Genomic DNA, 25,974 nt, shown 5'->3' with positions numbered 1-25,974 from the left:
ATCATTTTGCCTACACGTACGTTGTTATTTTCAGTGTTTGCTTGCAGTGCGTCTGATAGTCATTTGTATTGTTCCATGTGCAGATCTTGTTGATGTAATCTGAGATAGTTGAGACGAGCGCCCTCTGTTTTAACATACGCATCTACGACGTACTGTTGGAATAGTTTGCTGCTGGAGTGGAAAATACTAAATGTATTCCTCATTGCTAATCTGTACACGTAAAATTGGCATTGAGTAAGCCTTATTTGCTTGGCGGTTCTTTAATCGGGAACATGTTGTAAATCTTTGTGCCTGCCAATGTCTCCGTAAGGGAATAAAAGTGGGTAAACCACAGGATCGCAATTCATATTGAGCGTGGAAATCTGTTTAAAGGAGTCGCTGTTTCTAATTTTAATGTTTACTCCCCCAGGTGGAATTGAAGAGTCGCATAGTGTGGGGGAGGAACGATCTTCTCAGTCTGTCAGTGGAGCAGGACGGTGACAGCAGTCTGTCACTGAAGCTGCTCCTCTGTCTGGAGATGACACTGTTCAGTGGATGCAGTGGGTTCTCCATGATTGACAGGAGCCTGCTCAGCGCCCGTCGCTCTGCCATGGATGTCAAACTGTCCAGCTCCATGCCTATAATAGAGGCTGCCTTCCTCACCAGTTTGTCCAGGCGTGAGGTGTCCTTCTTCTTTATGCTGCCTCCCCAGCACACCACCGCGTAGAAGAGGGCGTTCGCCACAACCGTCTGATAGAACATCTGCAGCATCTTATTGCAGATGCTGAAGGACGCCAGCCTTCTAAGGAAGTAAGAGAACAAAATCTGAGCGTGCTAATATGGCCTCTGTTGTTGCAGCAGCTGCTTTCATTATAGCGGCCACTGGATTCAGTTTTTTTGAAACATAAGCTACTGGCCTCTGTTTTTCTCCATGGAGCTGTGTTAGTACTGCATTCATATATCCCCCCCTTTACGTCCACGAACAGAGTGAATGGATGAGAATAGTCAGGAAGTCCTAAAGCAGTCGCAGAAAGTAGTGCACTTTTTAAATCACATAGAGCCTTCTCAGCCTGCTCATTCCACTGTATGTGGCCAGAAAGAGGAAGATCAGCAGTGTTAGCTAGATTTTGTAAGGGCTGTGCTCTTTCAGAAAAATGTATGATCCTTTGTCGACAATAACCAAGAATGCCTAGTATAGACATAACCTGTTGTTTTGTGACCGGTCTTGGAAGATTTTGGATGGTGGTTATGCGATCTTTTGACAGAGCTCTGGTACCACAAGTGATGTCATGCCCCAAGTACTTTACAGTGGTTTGAATAAGCTGCAGCTTTGTTATAGAGACTTTGTGGCCATTTTCCGCAAGATATCTTAATAATGATTCCGTATCTTGCGTGCATGCTTCCCCTGTATTGCTACAGAGCAGTAAGTTGTCGACGTACTTTATTAATGCACTTCCCCTGTTAGGCCAGAAGCCTTCCAGGTTTTGAGCAAGCTCCTGTCAGTATACACAAGGGGCCTCTGTATAACCTTGTGGTATAACGGTCCAGGTCCAGTAGCGATTTTGAAAAGTAAAAGCAAATCAAAATTGCGAATCAGGGTGTATAGGAATAGAAAAGAAAGCATTCGCGAGGTCAATAACTGAGAAATAATGTGCAGATGGAGGTATTGTGGACAGAATAGTGGAAGTATTAGGTAAAATCGGTGCTCTAGGAAAGATAGCAGAATTGACTTGTCTGAGGTCTTGGATGAAGCGCCAAGATCATCCGCTTTCTTTACTGGCAGAATGGGAGTGTTGACAGGAGAATACTTAATTGGAATAATAACTCCCCGTTCAACTAAATCTTTATGTACAGCAGCAATTCCAAGTTCAGCCTCGGGAGAAAGAGGATATTGTGCACGGCAAGGATGGAAGGATGACTTTGGGAACACCACTAAAGGTTCCCAATTTGCAATCCTGCCAAAATCGTTTTTTTTTCCTGGTACCATAGAGTGTCAGGAATTGGGGATAGCCAAGGTAAGGAGTCGGTTTGCAGGGAATACAGAGAAGGAGACAAGTGACAAAGGGAACGAACGACTGGCTGGTCGATTTGGATTGACACCTTAGTAAGCAGGTGAGCATGGGTGACAAAAATTCCTGGTGCAATGAAATTCCAATCAGTCCTAATTTGACATTGTTCAACCATTCCCCAATTTCTACCCAACGAGTGGTGTTAGACTTAGCCAGGGAAACATGGGGGACTGCACTACCTAGATTGAAATTGTTCTGTAAGTGTGTGAGGTGAACTGAAGCAGCAGCTTTAGTGGGTGAGATGAAAATACAAGGGATGTAAAGACTCTCTGGGCAAATAGCTGAGGAGAGGAAAGATTCTAACCAAGGAATGTCAACTTCAGTGGGGAAATATTGGGCAGTACAGTGGATAGTGTCGGGGACTTGGAGGTGGGGAAAAAGGCAGGAAGGGAAAGCGTGGAGGGCTTTAAGGAGAAGGGTGTGTGGGGAAATGTTTAAGGTCCAGGCAGCAAAAGAAGGGCACATGAGCTTAGGAATGGAGCAATAGAATCCTTGTTCAGATAAGGAGATTGAAACAGATAGTTTGGCCATGAGATCTCTTCCCAATAAGTTAACTGGAAACAGATGATTTAACAGGAATCGATGTGTCAAAGAAGAACTATCAGTGGAGAGTTGAACTTGAAGAGGCTTTGATACTGATAGAGCATGAGGTTGTCCTGAAGCAGTGAGGACCTTCGCAGTGTCTTTCGAGGCAGGGACCTCCAACAGCGATAGAGTTGAGCAGGTAGCTCCAGTGTCCACAAGGAAGACAGTTTTCTTGCCATTCACTATTAAAGTCAATAAAGGATCTGCATCAGCATGACGGGTGAGCAAGGGAAACTGCAAAAAATGGCTGGGGGTCCCTGCTAATTCCTAGGACCAGGGTATGTCACTGGGTTCCGGGAGTGGAGGTGGACGCTTGTTTGGGCAGTTGCGTCTGAAATGGCCAGGCTCACCACAGTTGTAACAAGTGTAAGGTGTGTGAGACTGTTCTGATGATTTAAGCATCTGGGTGAACGGGTTGGTGGACCTGGAGTGCTGGAACCCACATCCACTTCCTCACCCTCTCCCTCCGAAGGAGTTGCCTCGGCCACGGCCTTGGAATCCTCTGCCCCTGCCCGTTCCCCCGGTTCAATACTGAAGCTGTGCCGCTATCAGTTTAGTCTGTGTATCACATTCTTTTTGTTTAGATTGTCTCTCAGCATGATCAGCATGGCGTTTAACTTCCTCAAAAGTAGCACTTTCCCAGTCTATGCCAGACGTTCGGACTTTGTTCTGTATGTCGCTTCTTAATCCCGAGACGAAAGGGGGAACGGCAGCACAGTTTCGATCTTCGCTCTCTTGCAGACCAGAATGATTAGCCATCAGGTCTTGAATTCAATGAGCCCATTCATCAATCGTCTCATCCTTCCGCTGTTTGGCAGCCGATATGAGAGACCAGTCTGTTCCCTTTTTTGTATTTTCCTGCAATCGCAGTCTTTAATAATTCCCATTTTTCTAAAAATTGGGGCTCCTGATTATCACGATTCAAGGATTCATCCCATCTCCAGGCATTACCATCCCCTCTGGTCCCACGATTTACTGTTGCCCTGGTGGTGCCTAGCTTTCGGTGCAGCTCCTGTGTCCACCCCGCAGCATTTGGCTTATACATGTCGTCCAGCTGCTGAAGCGATTCCACGAATTTTAAGCCACAGACTACCTTGGGATCTGGCAGTTCTGACACCACATCTTTTAATTCTTGGATGTCCTAATTTCGATGTATCATGACAGTGGTGGGATTATTAGCTCCTGCGGGTTGATTGGGGTTGTGCCTGGGGTTGGGGACTTGTATTAAAGGGCAAGAAAACTCGGGTCCGGGATTCTGATGCTTTGGGAAAATAAAGCTGCACCCCAATTGGGGGCTTAGGTGTGACTGTAATGTTTGGCTTCTAGTATGGTTAGAAATCGGGGATGGAAATGGAGTATGTGACTGGGGTTTGGTATAACCTTAGTCTATTGCAATGCTAGTAACATATTTTCTTTTTTTTTGTATCTTTACCTCAGCAGAAAGCATCTCATTGCAATTTTGTATTGCCTCAAGGATTCGATCTTTAATTACTAGTTCCCATCTATCAGACATATCCATCCTATAGTTACCCCTTTGGCAACAGCCTTGGGTGTTTCTGCATAGGATTTTTCTAATTTCTGAATATCCCCAGTTCCCTCAACTGGCCATCTACCACCACTTTGTTTATTCCATTTTTTACAAGTTTTCTTAAAGTCTAACCCTGTTTTCTTTTCCATTAATTGTCTAGGCAAGCCCCCTTTCTGGCCCTTGTTTGAATTTTTTTAGCCTTCCGAAAATAATCCTTCCAACAGTGGCTTTTGATTTCCTAAAGGGATCTTGACCGGTTTACTATTTGTTTTTCCCATTATTGGATAGCACCAATACTGCAAGGTATAAGGTTTCAGCACCTGCAGTTTTCTGCCCCCGATCCCTTCCATTTCCCGGGTCACTATCTGCTGCTTCGTGGCTTTAGGCGGACTAACAGTCTTGTCTGACAACTGAGTCTGGGGCTTCGACTTTTCAGTGCTGACCTCCTTCTTCAGTCATCTAACAGCTGGTTACCACTTATGGTTTTCACAGCAGATCAACCTGTTGGAGCAGGAATATGACCAGACTGTAGAGGCAAAAGAGTCTCGCCCTTCCGCAACAGTGCTTTAGTGTCCCGCCTGTGAGGTGTTGTCCCTCCTACCTTTTCTTCCCACTCCCCGCCTTATTTTAATTTTTTTTCCGAGCCGGTAAAAGACTCCGTCCAGTTAAAGGGAGCGTACTAACTAAACATTCTCAACACCTCACTTATTCAGTGCCCAGGTCAAAAGTGCTCCTTTCTACTTTCTGTTCTTCCCATCCGTTTTTCGTTTAATATTTCTTTCAATTTCTAGGGGCGTACTCACTAGCTATTCTGGCACCTGTATTTCCATCTGGAGGCACCTTAATCGGCTGAGACTATCTTTCCCAGTCAAGAAGATCCCAGGTACTCACCAAGAATTTTCCTTCCGTCTGGAAGTTCCCAGTTCACTCGACTTTCAGGAAAAATCAAAGGAGGTCGAGGACTCCCCATGCAGGAGTCGCCCGAGGCAGGCCAGTCCTAATTTTTTCCGGAGCTGGTCCTCCCAATCCAGCTGGAATCGGTCCTTTTGCTGGTCCTCTGGACGATCTCGCTCAAGGAGTCGCTTGGCCGTCTCTGTCCCGCTATGGCCCAGCAAACAACTGTGGACGCTGAAGTCAAGAACAACAGAACGCAAAAACACCAATTTAAAATAAAAAGCAATTGCTTTATTCTTGGTGAGAAGAGACTTCCAGCCTGCCAGCTCAAGTTGCTACTGATAGGTCAGATCAGACAACCCGCCCAAAGCAGGAAGTTTATCTCTATTTATAACCAGTCTTTATTCTTAAACAAAAAGAGGAAATGGGTGACATGGTGGCGCAGTGGTAGCGCTGCTGCCTCACAGTTAGGAGACCCGGGTTCACTTCCCGGGTCCTCCCTGCGTGGAGTTTGCATGTTCTCCCCGTGTCTGTGTGGGTTTCCTCCAGGTGCTCCGGTTTCCTCCCACAGTCCAAAGACATACAGGTTAGGTGGATTGGCGATTCTAAATTGGCCCCAGTGTGTGCTTGGTCTGTGGGTCTGTTTGTGTGTGTCCTGCGGTGGGTTGGCACCCTGCCTGGGATTGGTTCCTGCCTTGTGCCCTGACCCTGTGTTCGGATTCAGCGGGTTGGAAAACGGATGGATGGAAAAAGAGGAAATATGGCAGTTCATTCTGAGGTCATACACAGATCGTTATTGCTTGCGGTCACACCCTGGATGGGAACATGTAGGAATGCACAGTGTTTCTAACAGTTAAAACAGTTATTACCACATTCACAGTCTTAATCTTGGCGGTGATCTCATCAGATCCGCCTCTACTGTAAAGAATCTTGTTGTCATTTTTGATTCCTCCCTCTCTTATTCCGCCCACATAAATCACATTAAGAAACTTTCTTACTTTCACCTCCGTAACATATCCTGTGTTCGCTCCTTCCTCTCCTTCTCTAATGCTGAGAAACTTGTCCATGCTTTTATCACATCCCACATCGATTATTGTAATTCCCTACTGGCAGGTGCCCCTTCTAATCTTATATCACAGCTCCAGCTTATTCAAAACTCAGCTGCAAGAGTCCTTACTCGAACCAGCAGCAGCGAGCACATCACACCCATCCTGCTCTGCCTTCACTGGCTACCTGTGTCTTACAGAATCGAATATAAAATCCTAATAACCTACAAAGCCTTAAATAACCACGCACCAAACTACATCAGTGACCTTCTCCATCACTATGTGCCTGCCCGCCCACTAAGGTCCTCTGATACTGGCAATCTTGTTGTACCCCACACTAACCTACACTCCATGGGTGACAAGGCCTTCAGTTGTATAGCGCCCAGACTCTGGAATGACCTACCAAAATTAATCAGGTCAGCTGACTCCATGAATTCTTTTAAAAAACAACTCAAAACTCATCTGTTCAGGAAGGCTTTTAGCTCTACCTGACTTTATTACCCTTCTCTCAGTTTACTTCTCTGTCAAGAAGCTCATGTAACCTGTATGTGTGTGTGCGAGACCATCAATTATGTTGTCTGTTAGGCTTTTTCTCTGAATTCACTGTCGTAATCTTCTTTATTTATTTATCTGGTTTGTACAATGCTATATACTGTATACCCTGCCGTTCTTTCTTATATTCTGTAAGTGCTTTGATCATGGGAAAGGCGCTATATAAATAAAATGTATTATTATTATTAAGCAATAGCCCTTGTGAGCATCAATACACACAAGACAAACTGCAGCGATCTCCCAGCTAACTGTTACAGGGTGTGTGCAACCTAAGCAGATTTAGACAATACTCACTTCCTCATTCTTTCTGCACCATCAGGGTTGCAATACTTCAACTGCTGCTATATGGCAGTTACAATTTAAGAATCTTTTCTCAGCTTATAAAAGGATTGTTATACTGTCAGTTAATGCATAGCACATTCTTATTATAGCTTACATTTCAGTTAATAATGTTTTTTCTTTCTCAATTCTTTGACTCCTAGTTACAATTTTCGCTTGTTTTTACTGACCTTGATCTGCCTCCTGATTCTAATTCCTTAAATCAACTTCCATCCTGTGCAGTTTAGTATGTAGGGCAGCACATACAGTAATGTTATGAAATGGATTCAGGTCTGAGGCCTTCAAATATGCACCAGGGCAGGCCAGAATCTCCAATGGTCTGTCAAAACTAACCTCATCCCACAATACTGCCTGAAACTGCTGTCCACCAGGACCAGAAATTAGGATGGCTTTAAAGTTCAAAAATGACTTTAACCAATCTATAATATCTCTCAAGAGAAAGGAAACTGTAACAAACCTCTGACTTGTAGAAGCACACCGAACAAAGGAATTTGTATAAGAGATGAGGTTTTAAATGAGGTTTTAATAAAAAAAAAAGGAAAAATAGCTCAAAAGAGCAAAACTGAGTTATCTAAACAGGCAGTCTGCAGTGAACAAGTCCCAACAGACAATCTGAAAAAATAATCCAAGAAGTAATTAAAAAATAATCAAAAACCCAGTAATTCCAAACAGAAAGTAATACTTCCAAAACTCCTTCCTAACTCTAATGTACCACTTTTGAATTTTCTCTGCTCTGATTTAAAGAATCAGAAGGCGGGCTTTGAGGTGGTGACTTCAGGGTGGCTCCGCCTCTTAGGGTATCACTCACAAAATACAATGGACATAAGAGAATATACAGGTAAAATTCCGTTACAACGAACTGCCAGGGACCTAAATAATATTTCATTATAATGAAAATTTCATTGTAATGAGATTCTGTATTTGTTGCTATAGTGCTTTCTTTAACTTGCATCCAGGCGTTTGCAATCATTTCAATAGCTTCTTTCGTGTTAATTTTAATCTTCTCCTGTCTATAAGTTATGCTGACGAGAATGTTTCTCAGCATTTCCTTTTGATAATACACTTTCAGGGTGTGAATGATGCCCAAACCCAATGGCTGAAGCAATGCTGTGCAATTGGGTGGGAGGAATTCAACAGGAACATTATCTAAATGCGGAAGCATGTTGTGGGCAGCACAGTTATCAATCAGAAGCTGAAACATCCTTTTCTTCTTTTTCATATTGTAAGGTTGTTTTCCACGCTTAATAAGAATAGCATGGTGTTCTGTTGATATTCCAGTATCAGGTGGGCAAACTCATGCTGAGGGCCTCAATCAAACCAGTAGTTTTACATATTTAGACAACAACTTATGGAACTTCATATTTATGTCTTCATCTCTGAAAGAGGCTGGCTAATGTAAGTGTATTTTTTGCCTTGAAAAAGTTAAACATCTTGGCTACTGTTCTACAACCAGAATACTAATAAAATAAAAACTACCAGGAAATAAAGTGTAGTCGGGGAAACAGAATCGTTACTGAAAAGACAGGAGAGATCTAAATTACTTAACCAGAACTGCACAGCAAACTCGTAGACAAATTAGGCATTCCAAAATCCTAAATATATAGAAGATCAAAAGAAAGAGAATACAACCATGGACACTTGTAGCTGCTTCACGTCAAAATTTAACATGTCACACTAATGACAACACACAGCACGTCACACAAGACCATGCCTCTGAAAATGGTCATGTCTCACTGATGAGCTTGCAAAATGGTGGCACTCAATGGAAATACAAAACGATGATGTGATATACCAACAGCACTATAATAAAAATAAACTTTTCCCAGGTGAGGTTGGGAGCATGCGCTGATATCGCATTGCCACACCCACTACACCACCTGGATTGGGACCCTAGTGCAGCAGGTGACACCTCAGCACCACACAGAAACAGTGTGAGGATTTTTTACAGTGGCTGTAGTGTCAGTCCTGCTACCAATCCCCATGTTTTCCTTGTACGCAGGAGGACCTGCTGGCAGGGCTGGAGGCAGATCAAACCCAGGACAAAGCAATTGCAGGTTAAGGGCCTTTGCTCAAGAGCCCAACACAATCACTTCTGGTGTTTATAGGAATTGAACCAGCCACCTTTAGATTGTCGGCACAGATCCCTAGCCCCTGTGGCTCTGCTAGAGTGGTGTTGGTGCTATCTATCTATCTATCTATCTATCTATCTATCTATCTATCTATCTATCTATCTATCTATCTATCTATCTATCTATCTATCTATCTATCTATCTATCTATCTATCTATCTATCTATCTATCTATCTATCTATCTATCTATCTATCTATCTATCTATCTATCTTGTTTTGGGACTTTTACTGCCTTATGCTTCAGACAAATCCTTTATGTCTTTTATTCTCTACAGAGATTCATAGTATGACAGAGTATATTATGCTAAATAAACCTTTTTATTTTTACAAATATTTTGTATTTTCCCTTTTATCTAGCTGGTCTTGATGGTATATCCCCCTCTAGTAGGCATTTTTTGGACTCCTAGTTCATTCATAACAACTAGGCCATAAACTCTTATCTTCAAGTTCTCCTGTTTTTCCTTTAGTTGGATGAAGGTCACTAGAGAGCTTTGGTACAAATACTGAACTACTCACAAGGTCTTTGAAAAAGTCAGGCCCATACCAAATCAAGGCTAAAAATGTCTGCTATAATACAACAAATCAAATGTCCCATTAGTTCATTCATTTCACTTAGCTGCTATTCAAGCTTTATTTTTATTTTCTTTGTCACCTGATGCATTTTGTGGAATATGAAACTTTTCAAGTTCTGGGAAACCCCACCAGCTTCTGTACACAAGCTTCTGATTCAAATCAGCAGCAGTAAATGTATATCTTATGTTGTTTTACTGTTTTATTTTTTTGCCATGCCAGCCAGGACAGTCTTTTGTTGACCCTCCACACTGTCACTTTGCTGCTGTAATCTCAGCTATCTGTGGTGGCTCTCCACTGTTGCTTTGGTGTTCTCAGGAGTGCACGAATGACACATTTCAGTTTCCGATGATATACAGCACATGAAAAGACATTCTAAAATATTAGAATGGCAGCGAACAGGACCCACCAAGAAAAAAAAAATATATATATATATAAATATATATATATATATATATATATATAATTGTTTCCAGGCTATAGATGGATGTCACACCCCACAGGAAGAAGAAAAAAGAAAATCAACTGAAATGACACAGGTTATAAGTCTTTCCAAATGTGTGACAAGTTACAGTTTCTTTGGTTACAGACATTGTACAGAGAGCCATTATTCCATAATTAGCAATAGGAATTCAAGAGCAGGGCTTCGGCTCCTGGCTTTACATTTCATGGTTCAAATACCTGAATTTAAGCTGTGTAGTGCAAAAAGAGGCCTCTACTTAATTTCAGTTTAACTGAACAGCATTTGTTACAAAGGGATGCCAATATTTATGTAATGAATTAGTCACTTACCCAAAATAATTCTCTCCTTTTATGCCTTGAAGTCCTCCTTACTACAGACTGAAACGACACTCCTTTACACAGTGTAAAGTGAAAAACCTCTGATAGTGGTCCAAACTTTGTGTTCTATTCAAACACATCAATACTGCATTCGAGATGACTGATCACATTGTTCTAAAGCAGGAATCAAGTTACACTGTGGATCTTTGATGTTTGCCTACCTTTCGGACCATATGTAATTATTTTTTCGCATGCAAGTGAATGAATTCGCTTACAGCCTCTTGTAGTGACATCTAATCATGCTCGGCTTATTTTCTGCTCCGAATGTGTCACTAATTTGCTAACAGCCTCAAACTGATAATTGCCAACTTTACTTGAAAACCACAGATGAATACTGGGCATCACATGTATGTACAAACTCACTGCCTTTCAACATGATGTGAACACTTGCCTGTTTGAACTCTCTTTATTAACACAATTCAAGAAACTTAACTAATCCACAATAAACATTAGGTGTTTTTTAGATTGACATCCTTGAAATTTTTTTTCATAACTTTGATCCTGATACTATTATAGACTTCAGCTACTTAGATCTGACACATAAGGATACCAAAATGAGTGTCAGAATGGCTATTTGGAGTCAGGAGGCATTATGAAAATGTGATCACTTTCAGGGGTAAATGACAAAGACTGAAGGAATGGAATAACCCATTATTTAAATCATCAACAAAGTTAATCATTTACTGCACATGGGGATAAAGTGCCTTGCTTTTACACTACTGCTAATTAAGTATATCTATTTTGGGCTGGCACAGTGTCCAAGGCTGCTTCCTGCCTTACACTTGATGCTGTAGGGATAGGTTGTGACTTAAACCGATGTCAAATTACACAACTTATTGTTGTGGACTTTGTTAAATATACCGATTGCACTCACTAATCTCATCACTATGTCAAATTATAAACCTGAAAATCACAGCCTGTGTCACATTGGCTGACTGAGCGTCAGTCTTCTAACATAGTCGTGCTCATCCTTTTTTCTCTCAGCCAATAGTGTGCAGTTTGATGGAAGTGGCACTTTACATAGTGTTAACAACTGCAGCGTCATCAGCACATTCTCTACCCTTTATTTTTTTATATCATTCTGTTATGATATGTACAGTACAAGACTTCAGGCAGAGGAACATGTCTTCTGTTTGTGAGGTCCACTGCCCCATGCTGCCTGATAGAGCCAGTTCTGTACTAGTACTCTGTGATGCGTTAATAACTGTGGTGTGTTCAGTCTCCTCATGGCTACATTCTATGCATTGTACTGCTGGCTGAACGCTGATTGCCTCTCAACTCTTGTTTGTAAAGATCCCACCCCTGCGACCAAAGAAAAAGTCGAACCTGTTTGATTTTATCCTTGCCATTCACAGACTTGTTGGTCTCAGTTGTTAGGTCGCATTAGACAATGAGCTAAAAGGAATCGCACCAGCGACTCGCCTCAGAAAATTGCTGAAAAATTGTCTAATGTGACAAAGGGTTTACACGATACTTACTGGATTAAACTGAATTGATCCATGATGTATGTATCTCTAAACTTAATGTATTTCCTGTATTTTATGTCTGTTGATACTTTATAGCCAACAAATCATCTAATTGTGGTGCTCTTAGTTTTTCATGGAACATTAATATGAGCTTTTTTAATCCATGTCTCTCTATTATGATAAAAAAATCTTGGGTCGAGACGTGATTTTCTCAGAGACACTTTAACGTCCCGCAAGACAAGGAAGTCAGACAAAAGGACAGCTGCTGTACAGGCTTTTAAATGATCGACGTGCTGTGCAACATGCAGATTACGCAGCACGGCACAAGCAGCAGCAGCAAGCCAGCTGAATGAGCACAGAGGACGTAAAAAAATGTATTTGTTTCCCATTGTATCACCGTTTAAGAGGGAGTTTCGGAGGAACGACCACATCTCCTTAGCCCTCCTCTTCACAATGCGAGAGGCAGAGATGTGAATTAGCTGGTGTGCAGCACGCCCCCTTGGGGGGGGGAGGAGGAATAACTCATTCACTACAGCTTTATTACTGGCAAATATCAAGAAATAAACAATGAATGAAAGTGAATGAAATGAAAATAACAATCTCTTTAAATTGTATATTCGGTTAACCAAACTCGGGGGTGGGTGAGCGAAGCGAGCAGGGGGCAGAGCCCTCTACTTATAGTAATAAAGAGATGCCCTGCACAAGTATCACCATTTTATTCAACTAAAATAAGTAATGTGGTTGAAGCTGAACAAGTAGTAGAACTACAAGCTTATTGAAATCCTGGAGCATCAAAAACATGCTGGGCTAGCATACACATAAGAAAAGAGAAACTGAATGCAAAACTCTACTGAGTATATACAGTCATGACTTACAAGTATTAAAGTATAAAAAGTGTATATGGGCATGTCATAGTAATGGGTGGCATTGATTTCCCAAACAAAATACCAATAAAAAGTGAAAAAAAGACTGAAACAGGTAAATGAACTTAACAATTGTATTTAACGCCTTATGATAAAGTGCAAACAAGAAGGGCATCTTGTCTTGACTTAATGAAATAACATAACATTTTCAAACTCACAAAATTCAGTTAACTTAACATTTTGTATCACGCTAGAAAAAATTCAGAAAAATCAAAAAAGCCCCAAATAACAAACTTGCTAAATGTAATGGAAATTAAGAAGCTATGGGTTAATTTAAACCATATTTTAAAAATGTAGGGTAATTATACCCCAAAAATCGGAACCACTGAAATAACTAGTAGGTTTCATACAATGCAAATCAGTATACAGGTAGTCTTAAGATGTATAATGAAATTGTAAGATAGCAACTACTATATTGCTTGCAGTTTGGGCCTCCATAATGCTAATATAACATAACATTACCAAAGAAAGTCAAGAGGACAGCTACTAGACTGACTCCTTGTCCACAGGGTATGAGCTGCCAGGAAGACAGAAAGAGAGGAATCTTTTAGGTTAAAGCAGACAAAGATTAAGAGATGAATTAGTTTCGATATTTAAAGTTATAAATTAAGGTACAGTGTAGATTCCAGCTGTTACTTTAAAACAGTTTTTTTCTTTTCTGTAAGAAAACAATTTGAGTTAGTTAAGAATACATTTTACAAATAGATTAAAAATGTTTCTTTGTAGAAAGAATTATTGATATATAGAACATGTCAGATTGCAGATTAAAATATCATCTTGGTGATCTTTAAATCTGGACTTCATGTTATTTTCAACACATTAGATATGTAGCAATTGCCAGATTATAGCATTTTATTCTAGGTTGAAAAGCTTGTTCGTGTCAAACCATTTTTCTAATGTTCACATTATTTTCACATTATCAATCTGTGCAGAATGGAATATCAATATTGCTTTTCATTTGAATTTATTGTTACTCTTCTTCTACCCAGCTTTGTCATAATGGCGAGAGAGATGATCATGGCCACCAACCAGAAACTATTGAATCTTTAGGATTGTTAATGAAGGAATGTCTATGCAGCTTGTGGTACAGAGAAAGAGGACTAAGGGAGGCACAAAAATATTCTAGTACAGTTTTGATAATCCTGAAGCTTTGGCATGGAATTTTCTACTATTACCTTCACATACAACCAAAACGCTTTTGGCCACAGTTCATGCAATTAGGTTATCATAAAGGCCTTAGTATACATTTAAGCTATGCTGAACGTTTTTCAACCCCTTGCTTGATGCCTAGGACCAAATGAAGAAACCAGTTGAATTGCACAGTCCACCCTTTGTCTCGACAAATTTCAATCTGATCAAGAAAGTGCTTCTCTGCATCCTCTTCATTTTTTCCTACAGTGAGAGCTTCACGGATATATTCAATGTCTTCTTTACTGGTCAGCTGTGGCATGCCAGTCATCAACATCATTGAAAAGAGGACGATCAGAAGGTTAGTGTGGTGCCTCAGTGCCAGATAAGCTTTGACACAGACCTCCTAAAAATAGAGAACAAAACTGCAATAATGATTCACTCAGATACTAATTGAGGTTGTACCAAAAGGCAGTGAGCAAATGCATTTTATGTTTAAATAAGGATACAAATAAGAAATTACCAGATATAAACCAAATTTCGGTACTTTTACTCTTCTACAAAATCCTCAACTGAATTTGGGTGTTTTTTCTACCACAATGCACTTCTTCCTGGACAGCCTAATATCTCTACTTTTTATGTACATAGTTAATCCTTTGTTTTTCTTGCTTTGGTGAAGCTAATTCATTGGCAAATATAATGTACTTATTCAGGATGTCAAAGTTCATGTCTATAAAATGCCTTACTTATCATTTGACACTGCTAGTGACCATGAAGCTGTCTTCATATTCACCATGACATTGTGCATGAATGTCAAGCGTGGGGAGTTCCTCCTTCACAAAAACTTCAGTTAGCTGGCATTGTCACAATGGCACGTTCTTGCCAGCCATTTTCTTGAAATGAACTATGAAGTAACTTAAGTAACTCAGGCAGGGAATACCATTTATCAAAGAGGTGTGAGACAGTCAATAAAAAAAACTACAAGGTAAAATTCTATGCAATATGCATTTCATTACTGCTACGTATTTCTTGGTAATTTCAATTTGCTCATTAGTTTTGTCAAATCCCCATATATTTATAAACTTATTTGGACATCAGCATATTATTTTTCCTTCAATATACCACATACCACAGCCATAACTATTTCTTGTAGTAGGTATGCCCGTTGTAACTGCAAGTGGTTAAACATGCTCACAAAATGCAAAATTATTACAAAAAGTCATCTCTTACATTCATGTTTAACCTAGCTATCAATAATAACCTTATTTTACCCTAATAAAATACTCAGTTTAACCCAACTTGATAAAGAGATGGTGATGGTAAAGGTAGTCTAGTATGTTTCTAATAGAAAATTATTATAAGCAATTCCATCTCGCATGTTGTATAAACTGTTAGGAAACTAAATTGTGTCACTTCAGGAATTGATTTTTGCAATTTAGAACATTTTTACATGTGTAGTTTATTTTTTATTGTTCTAACCATGATGTCATTGTGGCATCATTTTCAAATGGTTTTCACCAATTTTGTTTATAATTATGATGCCCTTTGCTAGGCATGTGATCAGGTATCATCAATGAAAATGTCTTTAGGTGGACATTGTTGGATACTTGTTATCCATGCATGAGATAAATTTAAAATTATACAACAAATGTTTGAAAAAAAGCGTAGTGTTAGTTAGGGGAAAATAACTCAAATGAGTTAAAAGACCTTTTGCAATGTTAATTTTGGCTTTAACTCTGGTTTTGTGCATTGGATTTTGATGAACAGATTAGGTTTAGTCTTTCCAGTATTTCAGACTCTTGTCTTTTTAAAGTCTGCTCTTTCATTTGTTCCTTATTTTATCTTTTGTGAGCACTTTGCCATCTGAATGTTCACAACAAAGTGCGCTGATGTTTTTTACAGTTGAGATATTGTTAATCTAGCATTTTCACTTGATGCTGATCAGATGACACACATCAGAATGAAGCAGAGTTGAGGTGTTTAGCACATACAGTAGTTCTAAAATTAATACCTGAAATTTCTGAAACAGAGGGCTAGTCTTCTTTCCAAATGATCCCATCACATATAGAAAATCAGGGGTCAACACAAAGGGAACTCTTTCCTTATTTATTCCCATGAAGCTTTTATAATTACCAAGAATGTGTCCAAAATCAATGTGGAACAAATTTCCTTAAGGAAGGGGAAAAAAGAAAAGTTTAATATATTATTGACAGACATGTGTATACTCAGTATCCTAAATTTGGTGCTCAACATTTACTTGACATATATTTTCCATAAAGAAATCTGCATTGCTGCTTAGTTAAATGTAAAATTGTTAAAGTAAAATCGAGCCATTAGATGTCTACAGATCTTAAAATAAGTTTTTTGTTGTCAGATTATATACTTAAATGTAACTCTCATTTTCATTCCCTTTTGGAGAATATAAAACGCAATTAACAAGGAACCAAGAAACATATGCTACTGTGTCACTTTATGATCAGGGATGTGCACCCATGATATACAGCATGGTGGATTTGCCAAAACTCCTTAAACCCGTAACTCTGGATTGTGACCGCTGCTTTCATCACTGTTGTGTCCAGCATTGGACTCAATGTTGACAGCTACCTGCAGTTTGAAAATTAATGTTTCGCCTTCAGCTATAACTTAGTTTTATGCTCCATGAAATATTTGCCAATGTACAACACTAGCTCTTCATTTGATCACAGAAATACCTTGCCACAACATTACTGCCACCTGAAATAATTAATTTAATTTTCTCAATAACATTCTTAAACATCATACTTAGTTAAATTGTGTATAGTTTATCCAGACGCGACTTTCAAATTAATTTTGGTGTGATTTTTTTTAATAATCCATAAAGCAGAGTTTCTTAAATTATGCGTTATTACCTAAAATGGGTTATAGATTGCTGCTTTTGGGTGGCGTAAGATCACAAATCACCACTGTATTATATGAGAATGACTCGCAAATGGTTTGCAAAGTGTGCCACAGTGTGTGAAGACTTCAAAACTCCAGTTTGTCTCAATGTAACTTACATAAATGCTTGTTACATACAGTACCAATAAAAATGTAACAAATCCAGATCTGTAACTTATAGACTGAGAAAACACAAAATGAGGGAAACAGTACCTTGCTAATGTGAATTCAATTAAAACAGAAGTTTACTGAAATGAAAATTTGTACCCACAGTGATTCCCCAGGACTACCTGAGAACCACTCCTCTAGAATATGAAGAATGAGTATAAACCATATGTACTTACCTGATTCGGCAATCATAATGTTGTCATTATGGCGGTCTCCAATTCCTAAGACATATGTAGCCACACAATAGCCTGCACATGAATGCACAAATCTTTCTACAGCCACCTGAAACTAATAATAAAAATTGCATGTAAATAGTAGAGATGAACTTTATAATATGTCAAACATTCCAAATAGTTGTATGGTGCCATATTGCTAATAGCCTAGTTAATTGGTACTCATATAGTTATAGCCACAATATTAGGAATAACAGGTTTTTAACATTCACAGGTACTTCTTTTATAATGCACTAGTAAAATTGTATTCTAGCAACTTGAGTTTGATTCCTGGACTTAGATTGCTCACACTTTCCATGTCTGGGTGGATTTTCCCTGGATATTTCTTTTTGTCTAACATCCAGCATTACAGTGTTACTATATATAAACTAGTAACTTCTAAACTACTAAATGTGATTGCTTGTGTGTGTGTGCGCCTGTGCGTTTGAAAGATAAATGGTTGAACAACTGATGATTTATGGGGAATATTTGATCTCTTATCAAGATAAATAACTGCCTTTTGGCATCCTCTTATGGCAAATTGAATACAGTAATGGCCGAAATTATCGGTACCCCTGGAATTTTCTCAGAAAATGCACCATTTCTCCCAGAAAATTGTTGCAATTACAAATGTTTTGGTATACACATGCTTATTTACTTTATGTGCATTGGAACAACACAAAAAAACAGAGAAAAAAAGCCAAATCTGACATCATGTCACACAAGACTCAAAAACTGGGCTGGACAAAATTATTGGCACCCTCAACTTAATATTTGGTTGCACGACCTTTGGAAAAAATAACTGAAATCAAGCGCTTCCTATAACCATCAACAAGCTTGTTACACCTCTCAACTGGAATTTCCAACTACTCTTTTTTTGCAAACTGCTCAAGGTCTGTCAAATTTGAAGGGCGCCTTCTCCCAACAGCAATTTTGAGATCTCTCCATAAGTGTTCAATCGGATTTAGATTCGGACTTATTGCTGGCCACTTCAGAACTCTCCAGCGCTTTGTCTTCAACCATTTCTGGGTGCTTTTAGAGGTATGTTTGGGGTCATTGTCCTGCTGGAACACCCGTGACCTCTAAAGCAGACCCAGCTTTCTGACACTGGGCCCTACATTGCGCTCCAATATCTTTTAGTAGTCTTCAGATTTCATGATGCCTTGCACACAGTCAAGGCATCCAGTGCCAGAGGCAGCAAAACATCCCCAAAACATCTTAGAACCTCCATCATGTTTAACTGTAGGTACTGTGTTCTTTTCTTTGTAGGCCTCATTCCGTTTTCTGTAAACAGTAGAATGATGAGCTTTACCAAAAAGCTCTACCTTGTTTTCATCTGTCCACAAGACGTTCGCCCAGAAGGATTTTGGCTTCCTCAAGTACATTTTGGCAAACTCCAGTCTGGCTTTTCTATGTTTCTGTGTCAGCAGTGGGGTCCTCCTGGCTCTCCTGCCATAGCATTTCATTTCGTTCAGATGTCGACGGATAGTTTAAGCTGACACTGTTGCACCCTGAGTCTGCAGAACAGCTTGAATATGTTTTGAAGTTGATTTGGGCTGTTTATCCACCATTCGGACTATCCTTCGTTGCAGTCTTTTATCAATTTTTCTCTTCCATCCACGTCCAGGGAGATTAGCTACAGTGCCATGTGTTGTGAACTTCTTGATTATGTTGCGCACAGTGGACAAAGGAACATGAAGATCTCTGGAGATGGACTCGTAGCCTTGAGATTGTTGATATTTTTCCACAATTTTTGTTCTCAAGTCCTCAGACAATTCTCTGCTGTTCTTTCTGTTCTCCATGCTTAGTGTGGCACACTCAGACACACAACAGAAAGGTTGAGTCAACTTTTCTCCATTTTAACTGGCTTCAGGTGTGACTGCTATATTGCCAGTACCTGTTTCTTGCCACAGGTGAGTTCAAACGAGCATCATATGCTTGAAATAAAACGATTTACCCACAATTTTGAAAAGGTGCCAATAATTTTGCCCGGCCCATTTTTGGAGTTCTGTGTGACATGATGTCAGATTTGGCCATTTTTCTCTGTTTTTTTGTGTTGGTCCAGTGCACATAAAGGAAATAAACATGTGTATACCAAAACATTTGTAATTGCAACAATTTTCTGGGAGAAATGGTGCATTTTCTGGGAAAATTCCAGGGGTGCCGATAATTTCGGCCATGACTGTAATTATGTTTTTGATGCTCACTAATTTGATCAAATGACATTGGTCAATTGCACCCCTGTCCATGTAAGAAACTGAAAATTTGAAATTAAGTTTCTTTGTTCACTTTCTACATGTGTCTTCAGCTATGACAAAGTCAAGGACTTGCTGTAGTTTGACAGCAAATACAATTTAAAAGAGCAAACAGGCAGTGAGGTCAAAGGGTTATAAAGATTTTCCTAAAATCATACTTCTGGTATATTGAGTTAGCTAGTTCCTAACAAGTCTGGCTGATTTTATAGACAATGTAGACGAGATCAAGTGGTGTTTTACAATGCATGCAACGCAAGGGTGCATGTCAAAATAATTTTTGGTCATTCAATTATATTCAAATGCTTATTTTTCTTTGCTTATACCTAATCCTGCACAAAATACATAATGGTCCTTTATATATCCTTCCTTCCAGTCATTTTCAAATCTGCTTAATCTGATTGAGGGTTAAGGGTGAATGATGATTCTGATAACATATTTGATATTTTTTGCATTTATATGAGTGGCACAAGGCTTTACATACTTGCATTTGTCAAATGAATAATAACTAATGCAGATTAAACTAAAAGAGTACTTAACGTAAACCTTAGTAAGTAATCACACAATATTTACCAATAGCATTATATATTTATACAAGTGCATGACCATCTATTTTACAATAAAATACTACCTTTTCTTCAGTCAGGCATTTATCTCTCAACCACTGATTCAGGACTTCATCTTTGAAAGCCCCAGTGTTCCCAACTGTGCTCTGCTGAATGTTGGCTATAGTTGTGGCATTTTTCACAATTTCTATCATTCCTAAGAAGATTAAGATTTAAAATCTTTATGAGATAAGTATTTTTAGGAAGTAATAAACTGGCAAACAATCTTCAAAATATAATTCACAGTGTACTGTAAAAATCCTACCAATTTTGTTTCCAGTAGAAATGCAGCCATAGGGTAAGAGCGACAGGTCCAAGGATTCTGTTTCCCAAATAGATTCCATAATCAGAAGAATCTAATAAATTTAGAAAAATTTACACAAACACATATAATTTTCATTAAATAGTATGAAGGAAACCAACTAAAATTTAAACGTACAATGCCACAGAACATTCAATATGGACAAGTGAAGAGTTAAGAGCTATTACAAGGATGTAAAATGTAAAAGTTTGTTAAAAATTGTAGTCAAAAGGAAGTAATCCCAAAGAAGTAAGCAAAAGGCCAGAAGTCAAGGTAGGCAAGCACAGGAGAAAGTATTCAAAACGCAAGACAAAAAATCAAAAACCACAAAAAAGCTCACAAAAATGCTAATACCACATTTGTTTAAGTAATAAATAGTGGAAGAGAGATTCAGTCAGCCAGGCTCTCTCTTTCACTATAAACTGCAACAGATTCTTTAACAAATTACCAGGTAATTACAGCATGCACAATTTCAGTACCAGACGTTGACTGTTATTAGGAAACACTGTAATTAAATGGCATGGTTGCAAATTACAAAGAATCAGTTGAATAAGAACTGTGGCACATGCTCATTAAAATATTAATCAGAAACACATCCTTAAAGTTCTTTTCTATACATGACAAAATAATGCAAGCAGTCAACAGGTGGCTTTGTCAGTTGTAACAAATATTCTGATGATGAAAACCAAAACTTGACCTTATAGTCTGCATGCCAGTTTAGTCCAGTATACATGGTAAAGACGAAAATAATCATATTCTTGTCTAAAATACTATAATACTGAAGAATGTTTTACTAACATTTTAATTGTACTGATTAAAGAAAAGGTATAATTTATCAGTGGCAGTTGAATTGATTCATTGTGTTTAATTTTTGTTAAAATTGATAAAAGGAACAACAGCACTCAGGATTAAATACCTGCAAAATCAGCATGTCTTGTCTAAGGTCATCACCATCCTTAAATATGATTCCAATGGTGTCACTGGAGATGGTCGTTGGATCTGCATGTCTGAATTCTAACCATAATGGTTTTTTCTTTGATGCCATTACTTTACACTGTTCAATCTGTGTGCGCAAAAAAAAAGCAAGTTATAACAATGTGACCTCACAGTTTGACCCTACCATATCATTTTGTAAGCCTGCTTAATCCTGAGAAGAGTTGCAGGGGGCCGGAGCCTATCCTAGCAAGCATAGGGCACAAGGCAGGAACAATCCCCTGTAAAGAGCACCAGTCTACTGCAGGGTGAACACACTACACACACACACATACTCAGGCCAATTTAACATTACCAATCCATTTAACCTGTATCACTGTGGACTGTAGGTGGTAACCCAGCGCCCAGAGGAAACCCACAAGAACACAGGAGAACATGTAAACTACATGAAGGGAGGACCTGGAACATGAGCCCTAATCTGCTTACAGCAGTGCTACCACTGTGCCACCATGCCATCAGTTTCACCATTCACCCATCAATTATCATTATTCACTTACCGAGTTGTTAGGTACTAGAGACAATCCAGTCAGCAGAGCAGGACCAGTGAGCCCATCGTATGAATGACATACAGTGAAAAACTGAACATACACACTTGATATACAGTATAAGACAGAAAATTTAGAAAAGTTGACTATTCATCGAGAGTTTCCCTTGTAATCCTCCTTAATATTTGTTGCATACCAAGGCCCATTGAAAAATGGCCAATGTATGATGGATAGCACAAGACATCAGATACAGATACAGTACTTAAACAGAAAAATAAAAGACTTGAACTTACCACAAGCTGACCTGCTCTGACACCCGGGTCATAAGGTACTTTGAAGTTATCAGGAAAACCAGTTGACTGCAGTTTTTCAAGTTTCTGTCTCAGTTGGTAAACAACTGAAAAAAAGAAAATCAGTGGTCATCAGAAATTATGGTTCTATCAAATAAAATTTTAATTGCAATTTATGTATTGTCACACACGTGCACATGGGAGGCAGCTAAAGGGCTTGAGTAAAGGCAGTTCTGAGGCATGCCGGGATGTGGCAGAGTGCACTGACTCTTTTTCTCCCTTCCCTGTAGACCATTCACAGGAGATTCCACCAGGCTCTCTTGACGTCACTTCCGGGACCGAGCCAATGGAAGGAGACCTTGCCGGCTCCGGCCCCTGTGATGTCACGTCCGGGCTCGAACCAATGGCTGAAGAACATGAGCCTGATCCTTATGATCTCACTTCCGGTCTCCCCATTTAAAAGCCTGCACCTTTTCCCTATTCCCTCAGTCTTGTTTTGGACTCGGTTGTATGCACATCAGTGCTGTATATTTTGAGAAAACAACTTTGCAGCCAGGATACCAAATTATACGGGTGGCTGCCCCATACCTTTATATGACTCTGTTTCGAGTTTGCGACATTGGCGTAGTCGGTAGGATGGAGAAGTCCCAGAAGAGAAGGGGACAGGACCTGCAATGCACCCAGGTGGGAGCGTACCGGGGCCGAGTGTTCAGGCGGGGAGGGTGTTCCATGGTTCGGCGAGACCCGGTGTGAGCTCCGCTCCCGGTACACTTAACTAGGCAACCTGGAGAGGCCTGGGAATGTGCGGGAGGGGCTTACAGAATTGGGATACCCCGGCAGGGGAAGGCAAATGGGGCTTATTATGTTCTCTCGGAGGAGAGTGTCCACCCCCCTGTGAGACCAGACCCCCGATTTCCACCTAGGGGTGCCCCAGACTGGCAGGTGAGTAAGGTAAAAACCTGGGGGTTGGACCCAGAGAGGCCGATCCTCAAACAAACTTGGTCCTTATGGGCAAGGGTAGGGCAGTGGCTATGGCCAAATGAAAATAAGCCCTCCCAGGTAATAGAGCAGGTAGTCTGCTATCTGCTCCTAAAAGAGCTTCCCCGTGGCTTCACCCAGCCGGTCTGGGGTAAGCAGTTTAAGAACTTGGCAGAGCTCATAGAGCTTCTGGAGACACAAAGGACGGCCTCACAATCTGAGGGAGCAGAACCGTCCCTTTGTCAGACTCAGCCAGAGTACGTCCCAAGACCTAGCCCCCCCCCACCCCCCTGTACAACTTGGAGCTTGTATCGGCATCCCCGGAGCCGCTTGGACGCACGGAGGAATATGAGTGGAGGGCAAGGAAGGGTTGGTGTGCTCTGGCTAATCCGTTGGCACTCCCACATACTGGTGTGGTGATCGTCAACGGACACAAGACTACAGCCTTATTCGATTCCGGTAACAACATTTCCATTGTTGCCCGCCGGTTTTGCTGCCGCGACAGTGGTTGAAGATTAAGATCAGTATAACCTGTGTCCACGGAGAAATCCGTTGGTACAGCTCCGCCGCTTGTGTCATCAGTTACGGGGGATCGGTACAAAAACTAACCTTGGCCGTCCTTCCAAAACCCCCGCACCCGGTGATACTAGGGCGGGACTGGTCTAATATTATAAGCGGTGAGACACATACCACTCCTGGGGTTAACTTGGGCCTAGTTATGGACGGGGATGAGCCGTCTCAAGCTGCCTCCACGCCGTGTAATCAGCCGGCAGAGAGAGATGAAGTGGCCGCCTTGAGTGACGTGGCAACTCCTGGACCGTCGTGTGCCGAGACGTCATCCACCAGCGCCGAGGTGGAATGGGAGGAAGCCACGCCCCTTGAGGTTGGCGCCGACCCTCTCTCCCTTTTGCGGTTTCAATTTAGAGAGACACTGGCTTCATTTAAAAGGGAGCAGTGGAGTGACGATTCCCTGAAGTTTGCCAAAAATGCAGTGGTCCTGTTCAATGGCCAGCGCACCAACCAGTCGATGCCACAGGGTCCTCACTTTGTGTTGGAAAATGACCTTCTTTATTGTGTAGCTGAACATGATGGGCAGGAGAGAAGGCTACTACTAATCCTGCGGACCTTCCAGCGGCAGGTCTGTGAGTTGGCACACGCCCACCTCCTAGGTGGCCATTTGGGCACCGAGAAAACCCTGGAGCGGATCAAGCTCCGTTTCTGCTGGCTGGGAATCAATGAGGAGGTTCATCGCTTTTGCACTTCCTGCCCAGAGTGTCAATTGCGACAAATTCCTAGAAAGGACCGTGCTCCTCTCGTTCCTATTCCCCTTATTGACATTCCTTTCCATAGAATTGGGATCGATTTAGTCGGACCTCTAGAGCCTTCAGCCCGAGGACACAAGTACATCCTAGTCCTCGTGGATTATGCTACCAAATACCCCGAAGCTGTTCCGTTGCGCTCAGCTACTTCTAAAGCCATCGCACGGGAATTACTAGGGGTCTTTGCGCGCGTGGGTATCCCCAAGGAAGTCTTGACGGACCAGGGGACACCTTTCACCTCGGAGACATTCAAGGAGACTGCCAAGTTACTGAAACACCGACGGTTTGGTAGAGAGATTCAATCAAACTCTCAAACAAATGTTGCGTAAGGTGGTCAGCGATAATGGAAGGAACTGGGATCAGCTCCTCCCCCTCGTCCTTTTTGCCTATCGGGAAGTCCCACAAGCCTCCATGGGGTTCTCCCCTTTTGAATTATTGTATGGGCGACAGCCCCGGGGCATATTAGATATCCTAAAAGAAGGATGGGAAGAAGAGGCTCTTCCCTCTACAAACATACTGGAGTATATCGCGCAATCACGCGATAGATTTGGAAAAATTCGGCCCCTCCTTAAAAGTCACATGGAAGAGCCCCAAGCAGCACAGGTCCGATATTACGACCGCGGCACGTCTCTCCAGGAGTTCCGCCTGGGGGATCATGTCATGGTCCTAGTGCCTACCTCCCATTCTAAGTTGCTTGCCCATTGGCAAGGCCCCTACGAAGTTAAGGAGAGGAAAGGACTCGTCGACTATTTGGAGAGTCAACCCAATTGTCGACCGAGGGAGCGGGTTTATCATGTGAACCTGGTGAAACCGTGGAAGGACAGGGATCCCGATCCCTCCTCCAGCCAGCCCCGCTCACTCTTTGCTCACACGGCTAACCTTAACTTCGGTGCGGATTTAAGTCCCAGACAACGGCAAGAGCTGGAAACAGTTATCCGGTCTGTCCGGGAGGTAGTCAGTGAGAACCCCGGAAGGACCTCTCTGGTTGAGCACAACATTGTGACAGAGCCCGGGGTTATTGTCCGAGAACGCCCGTATCGTCTTCCCGAGGCAAAAAGGGCTGAAGTGGAGCTTGAGATCAAGCACATGCTGGAACTAGGTGTGATTGAGGAAAGTCATAGTCCCTGGTCCTGTCCCATTGTGTTGGTCGGTAAGCCTGACGGGAGTTGGAGGTTCTGCAATGACTTCCATCGGCTTAATCCAGTCTCCCAATTCGATGCCTACCCAATGCCACGAGTGGACAACCTTCTCGAGAGGCTTGGGCAGGCTCAATATTTGACCACACTGGACATGACAAAGGGGTACTGGCAGGTTCCTTTAACGGACTCTGCGAAGGTTAAAACCGCGTTTAGCACCCCTAGCGGACACTGGCAGTATCGTGTCCTTCCATTTGGGTTACACGGGGCT

At 41.1% G+C, this 25,974-nt stretch overlaps 1 protein-coding gene across 1 annotated transcript in view; it reads right to left on the bottom strand.

The window, feature by feature from the left end:
* Positions 1-12,980: 12,980 nt before the first annotated feature.
* Positions 12,981-25,974, bottom strand: part of pik3cg (phosphatidylinositol-4,5-bisphosphate 3-kinase, catalytic subunit gamma) — a 56,730-nt gene continuing 43,736 nt past the window's right edge. Inside the window, exons 5-11 of the mRNA XM_028812919.2 lie at positions 22,274-22,377; positions 21,419-21,565; positions 20,467-20,557; positions 20,228-20,358; positions 17,309-17,420; positions 16,060-16,217; positions 12,981-14,454 (exon numbers count right to left, since the gene is read on the bottom strand). Coding sequence (XP_028668752.1) covers positions 14,173-14,454; positions 16,060-16,217; positions 17,309-17,420; positions 20,228-20,358; positions 20,467-20,557; positions 21,419-21,565; positions 22,274-22,377 — 1,025 coding nt within the window. The 3' untranslated portion in view covers positions 12,981-14,172. The remainder of the gene's footprint in view (positions 14,455-16,059; positions 16,218-17,308; positions 17,421-20,227; positions 20,359-20,466; positions 20,558-21,418; positions 21,566-22,273; positions 22,378-25,974) is intronic.

The sequence above is a fragment of the Erpetoichthys calabaricus genome, chromosome 1 (assembly GCF_900747795.2).
Source record: "Erpetoichthys calabaricus chromosome 1, fErpCal1.3, whole genome shotgun sequence".
NCBI classification, from domain to species: domain Eukaryota; kingdom Metazoa; phylum Chordata; class Cladistia; order Polypteriformes; family Polypteridae; genus Erpetoichthys; species Erpetoichthys calabaricus.
This window is presented reverse-complemented; position numbering and strand designations above follow the sequence as displayed.